At 37.2% G+C, this 18,984-nt stretch overlaps 1 protein-coding gene across 1 annotated transcript in view; it reads right to left on the bottom strand.

Moving 5' to 3' along the window:
* Window positions 1-18,984, bottom strand: part of RELN (reelin) — a 525,406-nt gene that overhangs the window by 239,750 nt on the left and 266,672 nt on the right. The window contains exon 8 of the mRNA XM_060020286.1: window positions 15,621-15,672. Within this exon, the coding sequence (XP_059876269.1) occupies window positions 15,621-15,672 (52 nt within the window). The remainder of the gene's footprint in view (window positions 1-15,620; window positions 15,673-18,984) is intronic.

Here is an 18,984-nt window from a genome sequence, read left to right as displayed (position 1 = left end):
CCCAGTTGCTGCAACTAGAGAAAGCCCTCGCACAGAAACGAAGACCCAACACAGCCATAAATAAATAAAAAAAAATTTTTTTTAAAAGGCAAAATTCCTTTAAAAAAAAAAAAGATTTCAGGTATGATTCAGTATTTTTGTTTCATTTCATAAATTCATTTACCCCAGAAAAAGGAGCAAATACTTGTTTATGGGCTAAATATTAAGTTGAATTACTGCTTAACAAAGAACTTATGGCACATTTTTCCCCCCATCGATTCTTTGGTTTGGGGCTGTTTTCCAGCTCTTTGATGGAAACGCTGTAAGTTCAACCTGGAGATGAAAACTGAGACCCAAGTGAGTAATCTACCTGTTTGTTAGCATCACTGTAAATGTGTTAGAAGGGAAGAAAGTTGTCTACTTGATAAGAAAAAGAAGGCCCTTTGGGATCAGTATAATGAAATATACTTTATAAGGTCTTTACAATTGCTAGAGCGGAAATTTGATTTTGCAGTTCCTAGCATCCAAAGAAAACAGAAAATCTGATCTAAGTTTTAGTAGTATCCACAGAGAAAAAAAAATTCTAGTAACTCAAGAGAGCAATTAAGGTTTCTATGAGCAGAGAGGTACTACTCTGTGCATGTCCACTTTCTAGGTAAGGGCACGGAGGCAAAGAGAGGTTAAGCGATTTACTCTAGACCCAAATGGGACTCAGAATTGGGTAGACCAGAACCCATGCCTTCAACTACTTCACTATACTCCTTCTGGTGCATAAAGCACACTTAAAAAAAAACAGACAAACAGTGCTTCATTTTCACATGGTCAGAACATGTTGGGACAGGCTTTTGTGCTTCTGCTTCTACTCAGGCTCCTGACTTGAGCCAGATGGTCCTTTTTGGGTAAAACCTAAAGGACTGAACCACCTCTAGCCTCAATATCAGGTTTACTCGGGCATCACTTTCTCTGCAGGTTCCCTGCCCATTCCCCTCCTTTCCCTACCCCCGTGGCCAGTCACCCAAATCTGCGCACCCTCCTCCTGCAAATTTATTGAATCTATGCCTTTATTTTACCTTCACCACCACCTCCTGAGACCATCTCTCACCCAGATCAGTGTGATAACCTCCTATCTGGGCACTCAGAACAAACACAAAAGGTATTGTAAAGAACATTTTTTTGTCATTTGCTTTAAAAATCTATAGAAAGGCATTTAAAAGAGATTTTAAAGAATAGTTGTATTCCAAAGAAGTAAATCCTAACACCTCCCAACTCAGAAAATTTTAACTATGTGGAAAGCATTAACCTGATATAATATTACAGTCAGGATTAAATTTAAGATAACAGTATAATCCACATTTGTATCAACGCATTCCATAATATCTTGTAAATCTGTTTCTGAAATAATCATTTTACTATAAGGAAACAATTAATATTTACAAATGTAAAACAGTGCCTAGTACTTCTTATTTAAAAATAAAGAAATAAGAAGAATGGTAAAGCTTATTTCTAAAAGGTTGCTTTCTTTCACTGTTAGAGAGACTCATCACTATGATTCTAAGAAATATTTTTTTGTAATCTCGGTTTGATCTTTGAACCACTTATTCAATTTAAAATTGCAACTAAAATTGGTATCAACTTTTACCCCCCCGGGTTCTATTTAAATAGTATCATCCCTAGTATAATTTGGAAAACAATAGGTAAGTAACTTTCCACTTTTTTTATAGGGAGTCAGGCCAAGATGATCAATCCAGTCAATCAATCAATCAATGAGTCAACCAATTATTAAAAATATTTCTTATTTCTGAGGTACTCAGAAGCCTATTTATTTTCTCGTGATTCAGTCCCACTTCCCTTGACTTTGGCTGTCATTCAGGAAAAACTAGGAAATGTATACACTTTGAATAGCCTTTCCCACTTAAGAAGTAAAATATCATTTAGAACTGACATTTACATAAGCTGTGTGGTGATCCGTTAGCAGCCCACATGCCTCTTAGTTGGCCGTTCCCTCTGCTGGGCTACCTCTCCGACACAATTCAAGCCTTTGATCAATGGTTACATCCTCAGTGGCTGCCCCCTGGCTGCCTCCAACAAAATGCTACTCCTCATTTGATGACCCTTGATTAATTTTCTTCATTGCATTCATTATTCCCTGACATTCATTTGTTTGATATTCATCAGCATGTCAGCCCTATCAGGGCAAAGATTTCGTTTTGTGAATCCTGTCTCCCCAGTGCCTTGAGAGCTACTTCACACAGAATAGGAGCTCAGTGAATAGTTGTTGAATGAACGAACGAATGAATGAATGAATGCAATTTAGGAAGCACTTTAAACTCTAGGAAGAAAGTCTTTTGGAAATGCAATGATACCATTATTATTATTGTTGTTGTTACTGGCTCTTTTGTAGCATTTCTTTTCAGCAGGATAAGGAGATGGAGATGATTTATAGCCTCTGTCCACCAGCACAGAGACTGTCACTCTTCTGGGAAAGCTAGAGGGGCAGCACATTTGTTCTCCAATGCTGAGAATTGTTAGGGTAACAACACTGCATGGTTTGGCTGATGCTGCTTTTCTGTTCCTCTACTTAATATCTTTCTCTGATGGCAAAACAGGCCACAAGTATAAATTAGCTACAATTGGATGAATAAATGTATCAAAGGCAACTACTGTGATATTTCTTGTGGGGCCCCCCTGAACTAAAACAGACAACATCATAACCATATTTTCAGACAAAATGTATTCCTGGTTAACTCATAGTTCACTCTTGTCACATTTAAGAGATCATGAAGATGTACACTCTCACTTTACAAACAAGTTGTCAGGGGTTCACACAGGCTCCAACACTTCCCCAAAGTTACACGACAAGGCCAGTTGGCAGAGAAAGGACGATATGGCCCGACTCCCAATCCAGTGTTCTTTTCCCTTCCCCATTTATATCAACAACAAAAGTTGTTTATCAACAAAAATGAGTCACAGAGACATGGAAATATTCTCAATGAAAAAATACATGGCTTAAAATATCTACATTGAAAAATTTTTTTTCTTATTTTGCATTAATGACTATTATTTACAGGGAATCAGAAGACTAGGTGGAGCAGTGTATGGAAATCTCCATGATTCCTACGTATGACTACTGAGATAGGCAAAAGTAATAGAATATTAAATAAAGGGAAGGTGATAGGATGTGATTGGTATTTGGAAGGGAAGTTGAGGCTTTCCCATGAAAGAAGTGTGAAAATGACAATAAGTTTATTATAAGAATGCAAACACATCTTTATCAGTATAACATCTATAAATATAATGCTCCATTCTAACATGTTAGTGTAGACAGTGGACAGGGCAGACAGAAGTGGATTTACCATGAAGCTCATGGAGCTTAAGCTTCAGGGCTCTGCACTTGGATGAGCACCTTCCAAGGCCCTGGGAGGAACTCTAGCCATGTGTTCACATGACCATGTTTTACAACATTTGCAACCAATTGAGACTGCTGCCTCCTTTCTTGACTACTGCCTTACCATGTTACCTTCATGCCAGGTGGTGTTGAAGTGGCCATGGCAGCTTTGGGGATCCATTTAAGGGGAAGTTGAGTTGGAGATATGTTATGTGTGTGTGATACAGTTACATAGTTACGCAGGTCACTTCTATTCCATAGTGCAGTCATCCTCAGCGTAGAAAGAGCTTCTAGGAACATGCCTACCACCCACTGTGATGAAGTACCTATGTCATCATGACTCAAGAACAGTGGTAATAAACTGTTCAGTGAGTGACATCAATTCAGAGTTGCTAAGATTGGTCACTGTGCACGAGAAGTCAAAATGCCCTGCAGTCTTGTAGTTCATACATGAAAGAAATTAAGACAGAGATTTTTACAATTTGCTAATGATCCTAAAGACGTACATGATATATCAGTAAGGAATTGTGAAGGTAAGATGTTAAATAAATGAAAAAAAAAAAACCTCTGATCCACCAAGCTAGAGGCAGAATTATTTTTCTAGTCGCTAAATAAAAATATTATAGAATTGTCATATGCAGAGGCAGTTTAAGAATATGCACCCAAAAGTTGTAAGAAAAGAGTATTTCAGGTAGTTAACAAAGACGTTATGTTATATTTTTGGATTTTGTGATGCTTGTGGTATTGTCAACTTCTAAAGATTTGTAATTTGTTGTGATTTCTTTTCTCACTCTAAATAAATATTCACATTTGTACCTAATTTTGAATGTGTAATTTTGTATTCTTTTCCTTAAAGACAACCTAGCCCTCACCCAAATTGTGTAAGGTTCAAACATGGACCCACAAAACCTAGACCCACCCCTGTACAGAGCATGCCCTGAAGCGTGTTCCTGCACATTTCACCAATGTCTTAACTCACACGGGAGCACCAAGGTCTAGATTACATGGTTCACTTTCCACTTTGCTTAACATGGCACATTCCAGTGACAAATGTATTGTAATGCAGGACAACAATAAAAAGAGAATGAGAAGATATGGTTCTTGAAACTATTTTCCTTCTCTATTACTTCAGGCAGATCTGGCTCAATTAAAATATTCTTAAAAGGAAACTATCACATTACAACTAGATTAGGATGGATGAAATGACTTGTAAGTAATTGTTTGCTTACATAAGAAACATGCCATTCATTTTTGGACTGTGTTGGAGACCACCTGAGTGAACCTCAGGAGCTCAACAAAAGCCAGTGAGAACCTGTACCTTCCAGGATTTACTAAGTGGAGTGTTTCTGTGCAGTGCTGGCTGAGAGGCTCTTAAAGGGCTGTTAGGGTTTATAATGCCAAGAATACACAAGCACGTGAACAAGTACCAATTATGTGCTAATCAATGAAGCCCATATTAAGCACACTGAAAACCTGTTCATTGTGCAGTAGCCCATTAACCATAATGTACATGTCTGGAGGAGATGCTAGGGAACTTCCTAGAGACAGCAAATTCCCAAAATTCACAAATAAACTTCTTCCTTTCTTCTCATCTCTCTTGGGTGGTTGCCATAAAAATAAACAACTTAAAAAATAGCTTGATTTAGTATAAAATCAAGACTACTTAAAAAATAGATATATTAGTCATTTATTCTATTAAGAATTCAAGAGTTACTCCCTTTCTCAAAATAACAGTCATACAAGTCCATAATCCCTTAAGGTAAGATAAACTTCAGGATCCAAATTACTTACTTATTTACTTAATTTACAGATTTCAGAAAGGTAACATGGTAAATATACCATATGTTATGCAACATCCCCAGCAAGGTCTGAGGCAATACCCTATAATGAAACATATTAATATTTCTACAGTGAAATACATGAAGATTCACGTAAGTAGTATAAATAAAGATTATAAATAGCCTTAAATCATTTCAAGTCAGGTTTGGCTGCCAAATGAATTCAGGTCATGGGAGGCTTTGCCATTGCATAACTATTAAAAAAAAAGGTTTGTGGTTTTTCCGAGAGTTTTTGTATTGTAATATGGAATTACAGATTAGGAATTGTGAGCCTGTGTCTCCAGTAGCCCTCTCTATTTCTTTATTTCTTTTTACTTTTATAGTAAAAGGATAAATCAATTGGTTTTAGTCTCCTAAGCCCAGGGTAGTTTTATTCTTATTTGGTTATGCCCTTCTTCACAAAGCCCCAGACTTTTCAAAGTAAATCAGAACAGAAACAATAGAAGGAGCTACTGCCTCTTGGGGGTTCGGTAGTGGTTGCCGGGAGCAGGCTCTTTCCTCAAAGCTCTGCCTGAAAAACAAGCTGCCTTTTTAAATGTGGCACAGGGCCACAGAAGGAGAGAAGTGATCTCGCAGAATTTATAGATGGGGAAAAGCACTGCCAGGAATCATGCCTCTAGATAGTGGAGCGGGACCCATAAATACTGAAGGCTCGAGGAGTGTCTGGACAGAGCCCTGCTGAGGATTCTTGCAACCCAAGCGCTGCTGCTGCCATTCCTCAAAACGCAGACCTCAGAGACAAGCAGGGTGCCCAGAGCTGCATGGAAACAACAGCATTTGATATAGAAAGATCATGAAGTGATGAAATTGATGTAATCAGGCTACTTAGAACTCCCTGCTAGGACTGGAGCAAATCTTAGCAGATTCAACCCATCCTTTCATCTTTTCAAGGTAGATAAATGGAGGACAGGGCCATTAACTAGAGGTTGTAGTGAATGGAAAGAGAGAAAGAGATGAATGGGGAACTTTTAGAGAAGCTTTTAAAAGCCAGACACTGTCACTCCCAGGGGATGTTACATGTTACTGTAGGCTAAGGCATTCAAAAAAGGGACTTGCCTCATTCTATATAGTGAAAAATGTGATGAGCAACATGAAGATATTGGTATAATAAGCAGTTCTGGCAATTATCTATATTTTTTTCCCCCAGAGAGATTTTTAAGGACAGTACTACTCACTACGGAGAAAAGGCTCATTGTATCCACAAGCACTGAGAAACACAGTAAAAGCTTATTTGCCACCGGGCAATTCTTCTTCTAAGTAATTCTGCCACAAGCAAGTCATGGACCGTTACACAGATGATCAATATTTTGATAGTTGCACAAACTTCTGCTCAAACATTTCACTGGAGGCAGCTGTGCATGTTTATTTTCCAGTAACAACAATGATGTAGAACAATGATTATACTATACTTAGGTTTTTATTTCCTTCATTTCTAAGTCTTCCAGAAAAATCCTAAGGGCGTTAGCTCTCCCAGCCCATGGCATCAAAACAACCTACCATAAGTAGAGCAAAATCTTTGTAATACGGCCAGTCTAGAAGAAGTACTACCTAATGCACGGGACCTAAATTGTGACTGCCGGTTTTAAGCAGATAATGCTGTAATTTCCAGGATAACCAGTTTTATATATTTCTTAGTTTTCATGTTTGTTTTATTCCTCTCCTAGTAGAAGAACCTAAACTTTTATGTACCTGTTCATACTATTTTGCAATGTGGCACATCTGTATAAATCTGTTTCATTAGCTTATACATTTTGTAAAAACTGTAAGCAAGTTTGTCCTTCAGCAGTGAGTTAGCTTCTTGCCTGGTTTGCCCTTTGAAGCCAGTTGTTTTGGTTACTTATTACCTTCATGGACCTCAGGTATCCACAGAGTACTTGGATACTGTTCTTGGCTGAGCACCAGTCTCCCTGGCTCCTCTGAGGCATTCTAGTAGCTGCTGTCCCCACATCTAACCCTGCCCACACATCCTGCCATGCAGCACTGCTTCAGGCTCTCATAAAATACAGGCTCAATTCGCCTGGCCTGGGCCTGCACAGAGACAGCAGCTCATGCCTTGATGAAGTTCAGAGACTGTAGCCAAAGGGGAAGCAGTCTGATTTGTGGGTAAGAGGCAGGGAAGGAAAAAATGGTTACTGTATCGGATAATGCTTTGTGGCAGCCCAGGCGGGACGCATCCTGGGGCTTCTCAGTCCCAAATGACAGGGATGGGAATTGTGACTGAAAGGAGCCCACAGATATTACTTTAATTAAGAATAGTTCCATTCCACACAAGAGGAAATTCTCAAATTACTCTTGGATCTGTCAAGAGCAAGTGAATTCAATTTTGGTAAAATATGATGACCGAAGTTGAGATAAATCATTATTTTATTAATAGAAATTGTCGGTTTAGAGAAATCAACATGTCCAAAATCTTCGGCTGCCCCAAAAGATCAATTAAGCAATTATTTGAATATGAAAATCCAGAATTTATGTCTATAAATCTGTTTTGCCCACCAAAAAAATACCTTTGGGGGGAATTAAGCATATTTTTAAATGAAGAAACATATTTCAAGGATAGTGTTGCAAAAAGGACCATTATATGAAAGTAAAATTTCCATTTTAAGCATCTACTAAAAACTGATATTAAGGATTAAGAGAGGTCAAATAAAGTAACAGTAAAAGAAATCCTAACAAATATTCTATATTTATGCTATACACAGGCTAAAAACACGCTACCTTGAATGAAACTCAAAAAACCTCTCTCATAAAATATAGAAAAAGAGCCAGGTTTTAAAAGCAACTCTTCTTCCCCTTATGCTTTATATTTATTTTTAAAATGAGGCTACTAGTAATAATTTTTGTTTTGACTGACTTTATTAGTAAACAGGCTATTAGATCTGCAAGCCTTTCCTTCTGAATAAATGTGACAGTATGTGATTTATTGTACTTAATATTTTGCTCCTTAGTCACTTCCTTGGCTGAAATTCCCAAACCTCATTAGGTGACTTCTTTCGGTTTACGGCAGACGGACAATGACCACAGGATATAAAATGAACAGCTGTCCTCCTCCCCTTTGTACCTTTCTCCCTTTCATTCCTATTCCCCATTCCCTCACTTCAAAAATATTTGTATTTTTTCCTTTTTCCTGCCACTCCTATAAGAGAGAAAGGGACCAATTCCCTCCTGGTTTATGGAACGCCATGACATTTCCAACCAATTTCAGGTGCCCAGCCCTTTGCAAGTTCCCTCCCAAGTCCACAACATAGAGGTTTCATCAGATCTTATGTTGAGAAAAACACAAGGAAGACAAATGCAAAATGTGTCAGGCTTTGCCAGGTTCCCTGCTGAGCAGCCCTCCTTCCCTGGGGTGGAGGCCATAAACCAAGCCCTGGTGCTCAGGCCTGGCTCATTTTCTAGGAGGATTGATCCCCACCTTTGGCAGCAGGTGCTAAATAACATCCCTCTCCACCCCCAGCAATCTGGAGACTCAGCATTACCACCCTTGTTGCAGTTCGGGCTTTGACCTTGGTCTCAAGGTCTTAGAATGGCCACTGCCTTATCTCCCTGAAGGGAGCCATCGCTCTAACCTTCCTTGTGATGCTGAATCTCTGGGGCAGTACCACACCTGCTCTTGTCAGTCTCCCTCCCGAATGATAAAGTCCTGCCTTTGGATCTCCCTCTTTCCTGGACTTTCCAACAGGCTTCCCTCTCACCCTCCTCTGTGGTCTGCACCCCTCCGTTTCTTCTCCCACATGGACTTCCCCTCCCCCACCTCCACCTATTTGATAATAAACTTCTGGAAGGCTGGGCAGTTTCTTAGATTTTGCTTTCCCTACAGTGGATGTATTCACATCCTAAAGATCTGTGATAAAAGAATCCTTGATCAAGAGTCCTTGATTGATAAGAAAGTGAAAACTGCTGGCTCAGACCAGGTTTTAATATTGCCCATGGATTTCATTCAGCACGCCCCCTTGCCTCAGCAGTCAAGAAGGGTCTAGTATTGAGCACCAACATGGAACCTCACTAAATCTCTTTCCTAACCTAAGAATAGAATTCAATTCAGTTCATATTTATTTAGTTCTAGTCGTGAGTAAAATTCTGCCCTAAATACAAAGAGGGATCCTTGTACCCTCCTTAGTCCTCACGGAACATTTAAGCTATAAAGGGTGAAAGTGGATGTGCATAAATGACCAGAGTATATAAATCAATGCAGAGTGAAGTAGGCATCACAAAGTAAATACAGAGGAAGTAGGGGTTCAGATATAGGAGGATGTGGCAATGAGATGAGTTTTCATGGAGGAAAGACCATTTAATCTATATCAATGATCAATTGCTTCTCATCCTATTGTTCACTGTTTTATCCCTTCTACTAGAACAGCCTTCAATAAATATTAGTGAAACATAGTTATGAATGAATTATTAATATTTATTTTTAAGCCTCATCAAGATGAGTGACAATGAAATAAATATTTCAAAAGAGAAAGGGTACAGTATCTTTCAAACTGTATTTTAATTCACGTAAAGACAACTCTTTAGTTATCAGTTTCAATAATGCAAAGACATAATTAATCTCAACAGTCTTTGCCAGAACCTTATACTTAGTAGCATCTTACAATATTTCAGAATATTCCCCTTTATCACGTAAGATAGGACTTAAGAACTTGGGGTGAGGTGGATTTGAAAAATATATAAAGTTCATATAAAGTGGTCTTTTAAATATACATTCCCTAAAAAGGTCAACTGCAGGATGAAGAAGAAGGATAACCTGAATTAAAATCAGTTCCAAACTTTAATTATTAAATAGATAACCCAGAAGTGTTCCATATATAAATATTTCAATTTTTGTGTTAATATAGATTCCTGAAGATCTAAAAATCAAGTAATAAACAAATCTTATTTTAATATCTTTTATATCCAAGAATCTTAAACTCAAATAAAACATGTATTTAACCTTAAAAAAGCACATGTGTTAAGCTAATTTTACCATTAAAATTTTCTAAACTTCTGTTTTTATTTATGTATGTTTTGAGCTCAAGTCACCAGAGATTTTTTTAGCCTCATACTCAGAGATTCCCGTGTTTTCAAAAGAGTTTTTCATGACTTCATAATAAATTCCCCAAGGTCTTACTTACTTACCAAGGAAAGTGACTCTTAAAAAAAAAGGAGAGTCTGATTTAGAAATATATCTCAGGATATTCACAACAATTCCTACCAAGATATAAGAGGGCTCAATTTCTCCTCCTTCTGAATTAGCTGTTCCAAGAGTTGAGGGACAGTTTCTCTACTGAATCAAGTTCTAAGTAATTAAGATGTTTGTGAATCAGGCTTGAGGGAAAAACTTCCCTCATGCTAAATGCAATATAATACCTCTTATAAGTGGCATTTATTCATTACATCTATTTGAGAAAGATCTCTTTTCTTTTACAAAGCAATCTTCCAATTCAGCAATGAATACCTCTAACTTTGTAATTTTCTGGTTTTTATTTTTCAAAATACAAAATGAGTAGCTCTCATTTATCTCAGAGACTCGGTAGCATGTACAGCACAAAGGAGAATAATTCAGGCCTAAGAACATTTTCATATCTTAATCTGTAAATGTAAAACATTTATGATATAATGCCTTTCCTCTGCTTGAGGTGATTAAAAACAAACAAAAAAGCAGTGAAAAAAAACCAAATAAACAAAACTACACAGGACTTCCCTAGCGGTCCAGTGGTTAAGACTCCACGCTTCCAATGCAGAGGGCCCGGGTTCGATTCCTGGTCAGGGAACTAAGATCCCACATACCGCAACTAAGGGCGTGCACCACAACTACTGAGCCTGCGCACTCTAGAGCCTGTGCGCCACAACTAGAGAAGCCCATGTACCTCAATGAAGACCCAGTGCAGCCAAAATAAATAAATAAAAAACACACACAAAACCCAAAATCTTTAGGATATTTATAAGTAAAACCAAAGAAAAAAGATACTAACTCTATAAATTATGAACAAATAAAAGATTCTAGCTAGTTCAATAATAGCAAACTGATAAACACATGGATATGTATTTTCATCTACTGGCTTCACTAAAAGCATAGTTTATTGGTGATTCTCTGTTTCCTTCTGGGTCACCTTTTCCATTGACTGAGGTCCTCAGATCACCTCCCCCAAATTTCTTGGCGTGAAATGTCTGCATCATACCAATTTAGCACTTGGCTACATAATATTACAGATGTCTCTGTAATAGTTACTTGTCATTCAGGCAAGAAATATTTATGAGCATCTACTAATTTTGAGTCCCTAGGCTAGGGGCTGAGAATAGCATGATGGACAAGACAGATTTACCTCCTATAGCAAACCGTTCTTCATAATGTATGTTTTTAAATGCTTTACTTTCAATCCCCATTTAGCCAATGGATTCTATTAATCTGAAAAAAAGAGCTGGGCTAAACTGAACAAGCATATTACTTGGCAATTTCTTGTTGAGTGAATCAATGCAGATTTACATTAAGGAAGGGACAAATCCATTCTTAACACAACTGATCTTTCTTAAGGAAGATCACACACACATTAAGAATTAATTTCATTATATTTCTTTATTGCTCAAGAGAGAAAGAGGTCCTTTTTCCGACCTCTATTTCCTTCTTAAAACTCCCAGCTGATGCAGATTAGCTCTTCAGATGGACACAAATGTTGTGACATTTCTCACAGCCACCCCAGGCGGTCCTCCTGCTCTAGGAGAGCACTCACGTTCCCATTTTAAGCCTTGCTTATGTCACTCTACCTCCTTAACTGGAAAAACTTTGTCCTTTCCACTGACTCATGCTGTTGACTTTCAGGGATTCTCCTCTCTAAGAAGCCTTCCTGTATTGCTCTACTCTGCAGGACCTAACACCACGGGGACGTGTACACATGTCCATCTATGTTTATAACAGTCTGGCAATTCTCTAGACGTTTCATGCTCCATATGCATCCAGAGGCTTCTACCACACACTGAACACTGTGAAAATGTTGTTTTCTCACTTTTTTGTCTTTCCATAGTTAACGTTGGCTCATAAAAGCCTAACCAGACAACAAATAGTCAGTGAAATTTTGTTAGGTGCATAATGGATCCAAAGCACTACCAGCACTTCCCTTGGACCGAGGACCCTGCCTGGGAAAACAGAGTTTGGAGGCATCTGTAAAATAGTGGTTTACAAGGGCATCTTCTCAAACTTTTCTTCCTGTCCCAGAGGAAATCTAAAGGAAATGGGTAAATGCCCCTAAGCTTACAACCATAAATTCTACAACTTGAATCTAATGAATCAAGTGAGGATTGTAGCAGATCGATGCCTCAGCACAGAAATGGATATGAAATCCTTCACTGGAATGGAAAAATGAAAAGTTGTTCTAAGAATATTTTAGGACATCTTTCAAGATGATTTAGCTGTTGATAACCTGGTACATTTCAACTTGCAGAACTGTGTTTTCAGGATGCTTTAACTTTAAAATTCATTGGGTTAAGATAGTCTGTATATTTATGTGTGTGTGTGTGTGTGTGTGTGTGTGTGTGTGTGTGTGTGTGTGTGTATTTAGAAAGAGTTGGGATAGCATTGGTGCTAAACATTGGCATGATAGAGTTTATTTGAGACACTCCTTAGTAATTCAAGACATTTCTATATGGACTATCTTGGATAACGCTTGTGATGAAATTAAAATGTTTATAAGAGCAATATAAAAATATCAAGACAATAATTTATTCAATTGTGGTTATATAGCCATAATTATGAACATACTTATCACTGAGGCCATAAATAATGACAGAATCCCCTAGAAAATGGTCTATATTACATCTGAATCATCATGATATACAATGAACATTTAACATCCCAGAGGACCCCTTAAGGAGTGACTCTAAATCTGACCATATTTAACCACACTATTTGAATAGATTTGGAAAGTTCCACAAGACACAAATAAATATAAATGTTGAACTGTCTATACACAGTGGGTTTTTTTATAACACACTTAATATAATGGTTGAAGAGAATATGAATTCAGTGGCTACTTGGCTGCGATTGCTACTTTGGTTATTGTGGGGCTTGTGAAGCTCAGGATGAATATACACAATTATGACGTTTCTGGAATTTGTGTATGTGCCCCAGTCTAGTCCTCACACCACACATACAAACAGAAGAATACTACTCCAAGCATTCATCATGAGATACACAGAACCATTTCTGGAAAGTTCTGCCCGCTATGCCTATTTACCATACAACACCATACAGCTCATGGTGTGCCACTACATTGTTTCTCAGCCACTTTAATACTTCTTAGTTCCCAAGAATTTTTATTCTCAAAATGCAGTAAGCAAATTCCCCAATGAAGTCGCTAGGCAGTAAATTATAATTTCTTTAAGTAAATATTTTGTTTCATTCCCAAACAATGACATGTTAAAATTTCACTTTTTATTCTAAACCTCCCACTCAAAAAAGATTTCTAAGTGTACTTGTTAGTTATAAACTTGACATAGCTATCTATCTATCCATCCATCCACCTTTTTGCAACTCCCTGATTCAGTTACTCTTCCAGTCTTCTAACCTGGTATTCAAATCCATGCTTTGTATAATACAAGCAACTCTCTGGCTCACTGAGCTGCAGCCCTCTGGCTTGTGGGGAAATCAAGGATTCTTGCTAAGTCACATTTTTGGGTCTAGTCTCAAGCCCCTGGGCATGGTGCTTGCTCTGGGTTTTGGGTCTCAGGCACCAAACCTTACATTCTCTGATAAACACACCTTCTTGGTCCTCTTTCATCAGCTCTATTGTTGATGGTAGGGTGCTGTTGAAAGGTGGGGAAATGAATCTATGCCAGCTCCACAGTATACTCTTTACTATTTACAAAAATAGAATTTTTTTTTCCTTTAAGGAAGGATAATTTAATTGGTGCTGGATCTCTGCTACCATGACTAAAATTTAAATATAGTAGAATTGTGAGGCATATATTTTAAAGAGGATTCTTTTGTGTTCTTTAATTGCATAAAGATATTATCTGAAATTAATATTCAAATATATACTCAGAATACAGATAAATAAAAAATCTAGCTTATATTTTATATTAATAGCATAATGAATTTAAACACATTTGTTCTGGTTAAGAACCTCTAAGTTACACTAGCCCGTCATGCTAGAGTTTTAAAAATCTGTTTTTGTAGCACCACAACTTTTTAAAAATGAGCTTTTTTTCTGATTATAGAAGTGTTACACGCTCATTATAGAAAATTTAGGATACACTTGTTAATAGATCAAAATTTAGGATACACTTGTTAAGAGATCAAAGAAAATCGTCTTTACCAAAAAAACGCATTATTTTGTTTTTGCCAATGCTTTTCTTATGACCACATATGGACTTCTGAATAGTTTGTAAATTGTTATAGGTAATGCTATCAATGTTAGAAGAAGAGTCCAAACCGTAGTCAGGGAGGTTCGCATTTTTACTTACAGAAGCTGAAAGGAGGCAACCTGAGGAAAAAGTGACAACTACAATGCATGACTTGAAGAAAATTGTTCTTAGGCACAATCAACCACAGTGGCTGTGAGAGCACTGATTTGCAGTTAGGACTAGAAGGCTAGTGAGGGAAACAGTCCTTTCGCTAACGGGGGATGCCCAAAGATATGAGGGTGAAGACAGTGGAAAGTGGAGGATGCTGTCTCAGGGGCATGGCTGCTAGCAGTCCTCATGTCATGGGGAGAGGCCAGGAGGTTTCCATGTTATGAGACCAAGACCAATAAACTAGCCCCCATCTAGAAGGCAACATCTTTCTTTACCTAGAACATTCCCTTTGGAAACTTGTGTTATTTATTAATATACACCTTTGAAAATTCAAGTGGAAAATAATATAATAGACAGCAAAACTATAAACACTTGATCAAAAGATACCTGATTTTACTGAATGCTTTGGGTAGAAATTTTTAGCTCTAATACAAAGGCACTTAAAAGAAATACTGCCAGATACAGTCATTTTAAAATTATCTGTGTCTGAATTAAACATAGATTATTTATGTCAAGCATGAAGCCTTAATTGGTTTCTCTGAACCACCAATGATTATCTTTTTCACTGCCATTCAGTAAGAATGCAGGAAATTCAACAGATTTCAATCTTAATCTGAGGAAAACATTACTAGTAAGGTAATTCTGTATAATATAAAAACCCAATACATTCAAAATCCACATGTAAATACCTTTAAGATGTTTCAGATTATTTGGATTATTTTTAAATACCCCTTGCTGCCAGAGAGAAGTGAGAACAGGATGTAGCATTTACAATTTTTTTATTTCACTTCAAAAATGTTTTAAATTATTTACTGCAGTGTTAAGACTTACTCTCCTCTAAATCTAAAAGTATTTGGCACCATAATCCTGCTTATACACTATGATTAAACAAACACTTCCAAGTTAAATTGCTTAACTGCTAAAATACTTACCAATGGAAAACTGGAGGACAGAAGCTGTTGTTGTATTAAGGCCTGTGGTAATCTAGAAAAAGGAATATAACAAAATAAGACAAGATAGAAAGAGAGGAGGAGAAAGAGCAGAAGATTCAGGAGGAGGGAGAGTGTAAAGGATAGAAAGGAACCATAAACAGAGGTTACGTTTATCCAGCGGTTAGCTTACTTCTATCGACATGTCAGAACACAGATGTATTTCTCTGTGAGATCCTCACTTAGGCACTGCTGGTACATTTCTCAGGGTCCTATCGAAAACTCTTTTTTAGTATAATTTACCAGGCACGTAACACAGTCCCCTCCACTCACCCCACCACCTCCTCTCTGTCCTCATCAACAGACCTGGGGCCCAAGAGAATATCATAAAAAGTGACCAAACAAAAATTGGGACCAAAATTAAGAGCAAATGAGAAGAGTAAGAACGTTTTGAAAAATAAATAGAATTACAACAGGTAGAAGGTGCAGGATATCTTTGGGGGAAGATGAAAATGTTATAAAATTGATTGTGGTAATGGTTGCATAACTTTGTGAATAAAGTAAAAACCTTGAACTGTATACTTTAAATGAATGAATTGTAGAATATGAGGATTATTTCTCAATAAAACTGTTACTCCCCCAAAAGTAATCAAATTATAGGCCTAGAAATACTCTTCCAACACATTTCTATTATTTTCCCTTAGTTTCATGAAGAAGTATGCCTAAATAGTTTTCCCCCTTTTAAAAAAAGGAATGGTACCTTATTTAATTTTAAATAAATTAAAATTTTAAAAATATTTATTTATTAATTAATTCTTTTGTTCATTCATTCATTCTTTCTATGGAGTGGTGACTTTGACCCATACCAGCTTAAGTAAGATGGGAAATAAGGTTCTCATTTTCAATGACTCTTTTGTTGGGTTTCTGACCCCATAAGGTAAGGTATGGGATGCCTCCCATGACTGCACCTTATAAAACAAAAAGTGTATAACTGTGTTTTCAACATGGCAGAAGCAGTAGACTTCTTAAATGTCATAATAACATCCTTAGACTTGTCCCTGCACTGTGTTAGCCCCCATGTGATGGAGCCCACAATGCAGAAGAGTCAAGAGATACCCAGTTCATGAATCGCCATGGGAATTCGTGGACAAACAGTGAGCCAGTCTCTTGAAGTGCTAGAATTCAGCTGAGATGTGAATATCAAAAAGTTGAATTGCACTTCCCATTTCTACAGCACAATTTGGAAACATGACTGAGCATGTGTTTTAAATATGTGGCTTTAAAGTTCATGAAGAAGCAGAAAAGGTAATAGAGGGGAGGGCAAGACAGCCCATTTTGTAAGTTGTCTAGATATCAGTATAGGTATCAGCTCCTAATTGATTTTAACCATAGCAAAAATCACTAGTGTCAGGATGTCAGGTAAAATTCTCTATTGAAATCTCTCATTATCACAAAATATTTAAGAGAAAGCTGGCCCACCATGCTCGGAACTGTTTCCTACTTCCTTCCTCTCACCAGAGTCGTTAGGGAAAAATGCACTAATAGAATTTTCTTTAAACAACAAAAATACTAGCTCCTTTTCAAGATTCCTTTAGAAAAGGTTAGCAGACATTTGGTGCTGTCCAAAATGCCCAAAAGACATTTGGTCCACTACAAAAAGTCCTTGATATTTGGTCCTGTCCAAAGCAATTTGATGTGGACCAAACAAGCTCATGGATGTTTTGGATAGATCAAACTTCAAGGACCCTTTCGTGTGGACCAAATGTCTTATGAACCAAATGTCTCATGGATGTTTTAGACAGAACCAAATGTCCTGCGAAGTTAAAAGAAATCTGTTTTTTTTCCCTCATAACTTTTAAAGTAAGTTCAACTACTTATCCTCGTGGGTGTTCCACTTGGAAATTTTGATCTTAAAGTCCAAAGAGGCACATGGAAATTTTAAAAATTTTTCACAAAATTGAATGAATGCTCTTTTCCCCCTCTGATTTTATGTAACTGAGTAGATTCGCAGATGAGTTATGAAACACTCCTGAATATAAGTTCTTTGAAACAATGGTATGGTATTATATAAGTTAAAAGCACCACGGCTATTGTTATTGCTAGTGAATTAAACAGACCAGAGCGTCTTTGATACTTATGCTGGGGGTGTAATAAATGATGCTTTTGTCACCTGGGTGATCAAGTTTCACAGCCGTGACCTCTGCTAGCAAACAGTAAATCACTTGAAATAGTGCCAAATTTCAATTACATGTGCTAACTGAGGGTGACCCTAGACTTCGATTAGTCATTGATTCCACACTTTTTTCTTCACCGGGGAAGCGAAGGACTGTTGACTCCCATTCTTTTACCTTTACCCATTTAGTTTATGAGTAACACTGTCAGCTACGAGAAAGAACAGGAAAGATGAAGAGAAAAAAAAAAATGAAGCATTGCCTATAAAACCTATTCACCTATATTCACATTTGAGTATTATATTTATTATTCTTGAGTTCAAATATATGATTTCAGTCTGCAAAGTTATTAAGTCTTTACATGGGACATTCTGAAAACTAAAGGACCTCTTACAGAGATTTTGATAAATATTACAGCGACTATGAATGTCTGAGAGAGAACTTTTTCCCTACCAAATCTCACTGCTCTTAAATTATCAAATCAACTCTAAATTATAGAAAATTATAGAAAATTAATATGCTGACTAAATGAATCTGAATAATTCACTGCAGGCTGAGGCTGTTCATTCTATACTTCTTCGCTGCAAATTTTCACTGAGTTTAATCCTGTTTTAGCCCAAGCTCCTCCTTGTAACTAAAATGCATTTGCAAATATGAGAGAATAATTGAGCAAATATTTTATTTTTAAAAAATGAAGAGTACCATGACTACTTTTGTTTTAAGCTCTGAGAGAGCACATTTTCTCTTAAAGGAGTGGGTAAATGAATTCCTCATTACCTTCATTTCAGACTAGCAAAATGAATCAAGTTAGGTGCCACCCCCTGAAATATGGAGACTTCCCTGAAGTAGTGAAACGTGTGAGGGCTGCACAGCAGAGCAGCAGTGGAAACTGAAATGCGTGGTGTGCCCATGTGTAAGCAGGTACCACCTCTCACTGGCTCTGAGTTTTATTGAAATGAAATAGCCATTTGACTAAATTCACAAAATGGAAATGCTCTTTTAGGCATTTTAAAAAATAAAGCATTAACCTACTAAGGTTCTTTACCTGTGGTCGGTGGTTCTTTGTTTCACAACTTCAGTAAGAATTGGATTTATGAAAAATTTTAAAGGATATTTTTTTAAAAAGTGATGTTTGGGGCTGATAACTTTCATCAGTTCTCACACACAACTGTTTTAACTGGATTCAGTTTTGAAGT

Source organism: Delphinus delphis, chromosome 9 (genome assembly GCF_949987515.2).
Source record: "Delphinus delphis chromosome 9, mDelDel1.2, whole genome shotgun sequence".
Taxonomy (NCBI): Eukaryota; Metazoa; Chordata; class Mammalia; order Artiodactyla; family Delphinidae; genus Delphinus; species Delphinus delphis.
The sequence above is the reverse complement of the archived record's forward strand: the minus strand, read 5'-3'. Positions and strand labels throughout refer to the sequence as shown.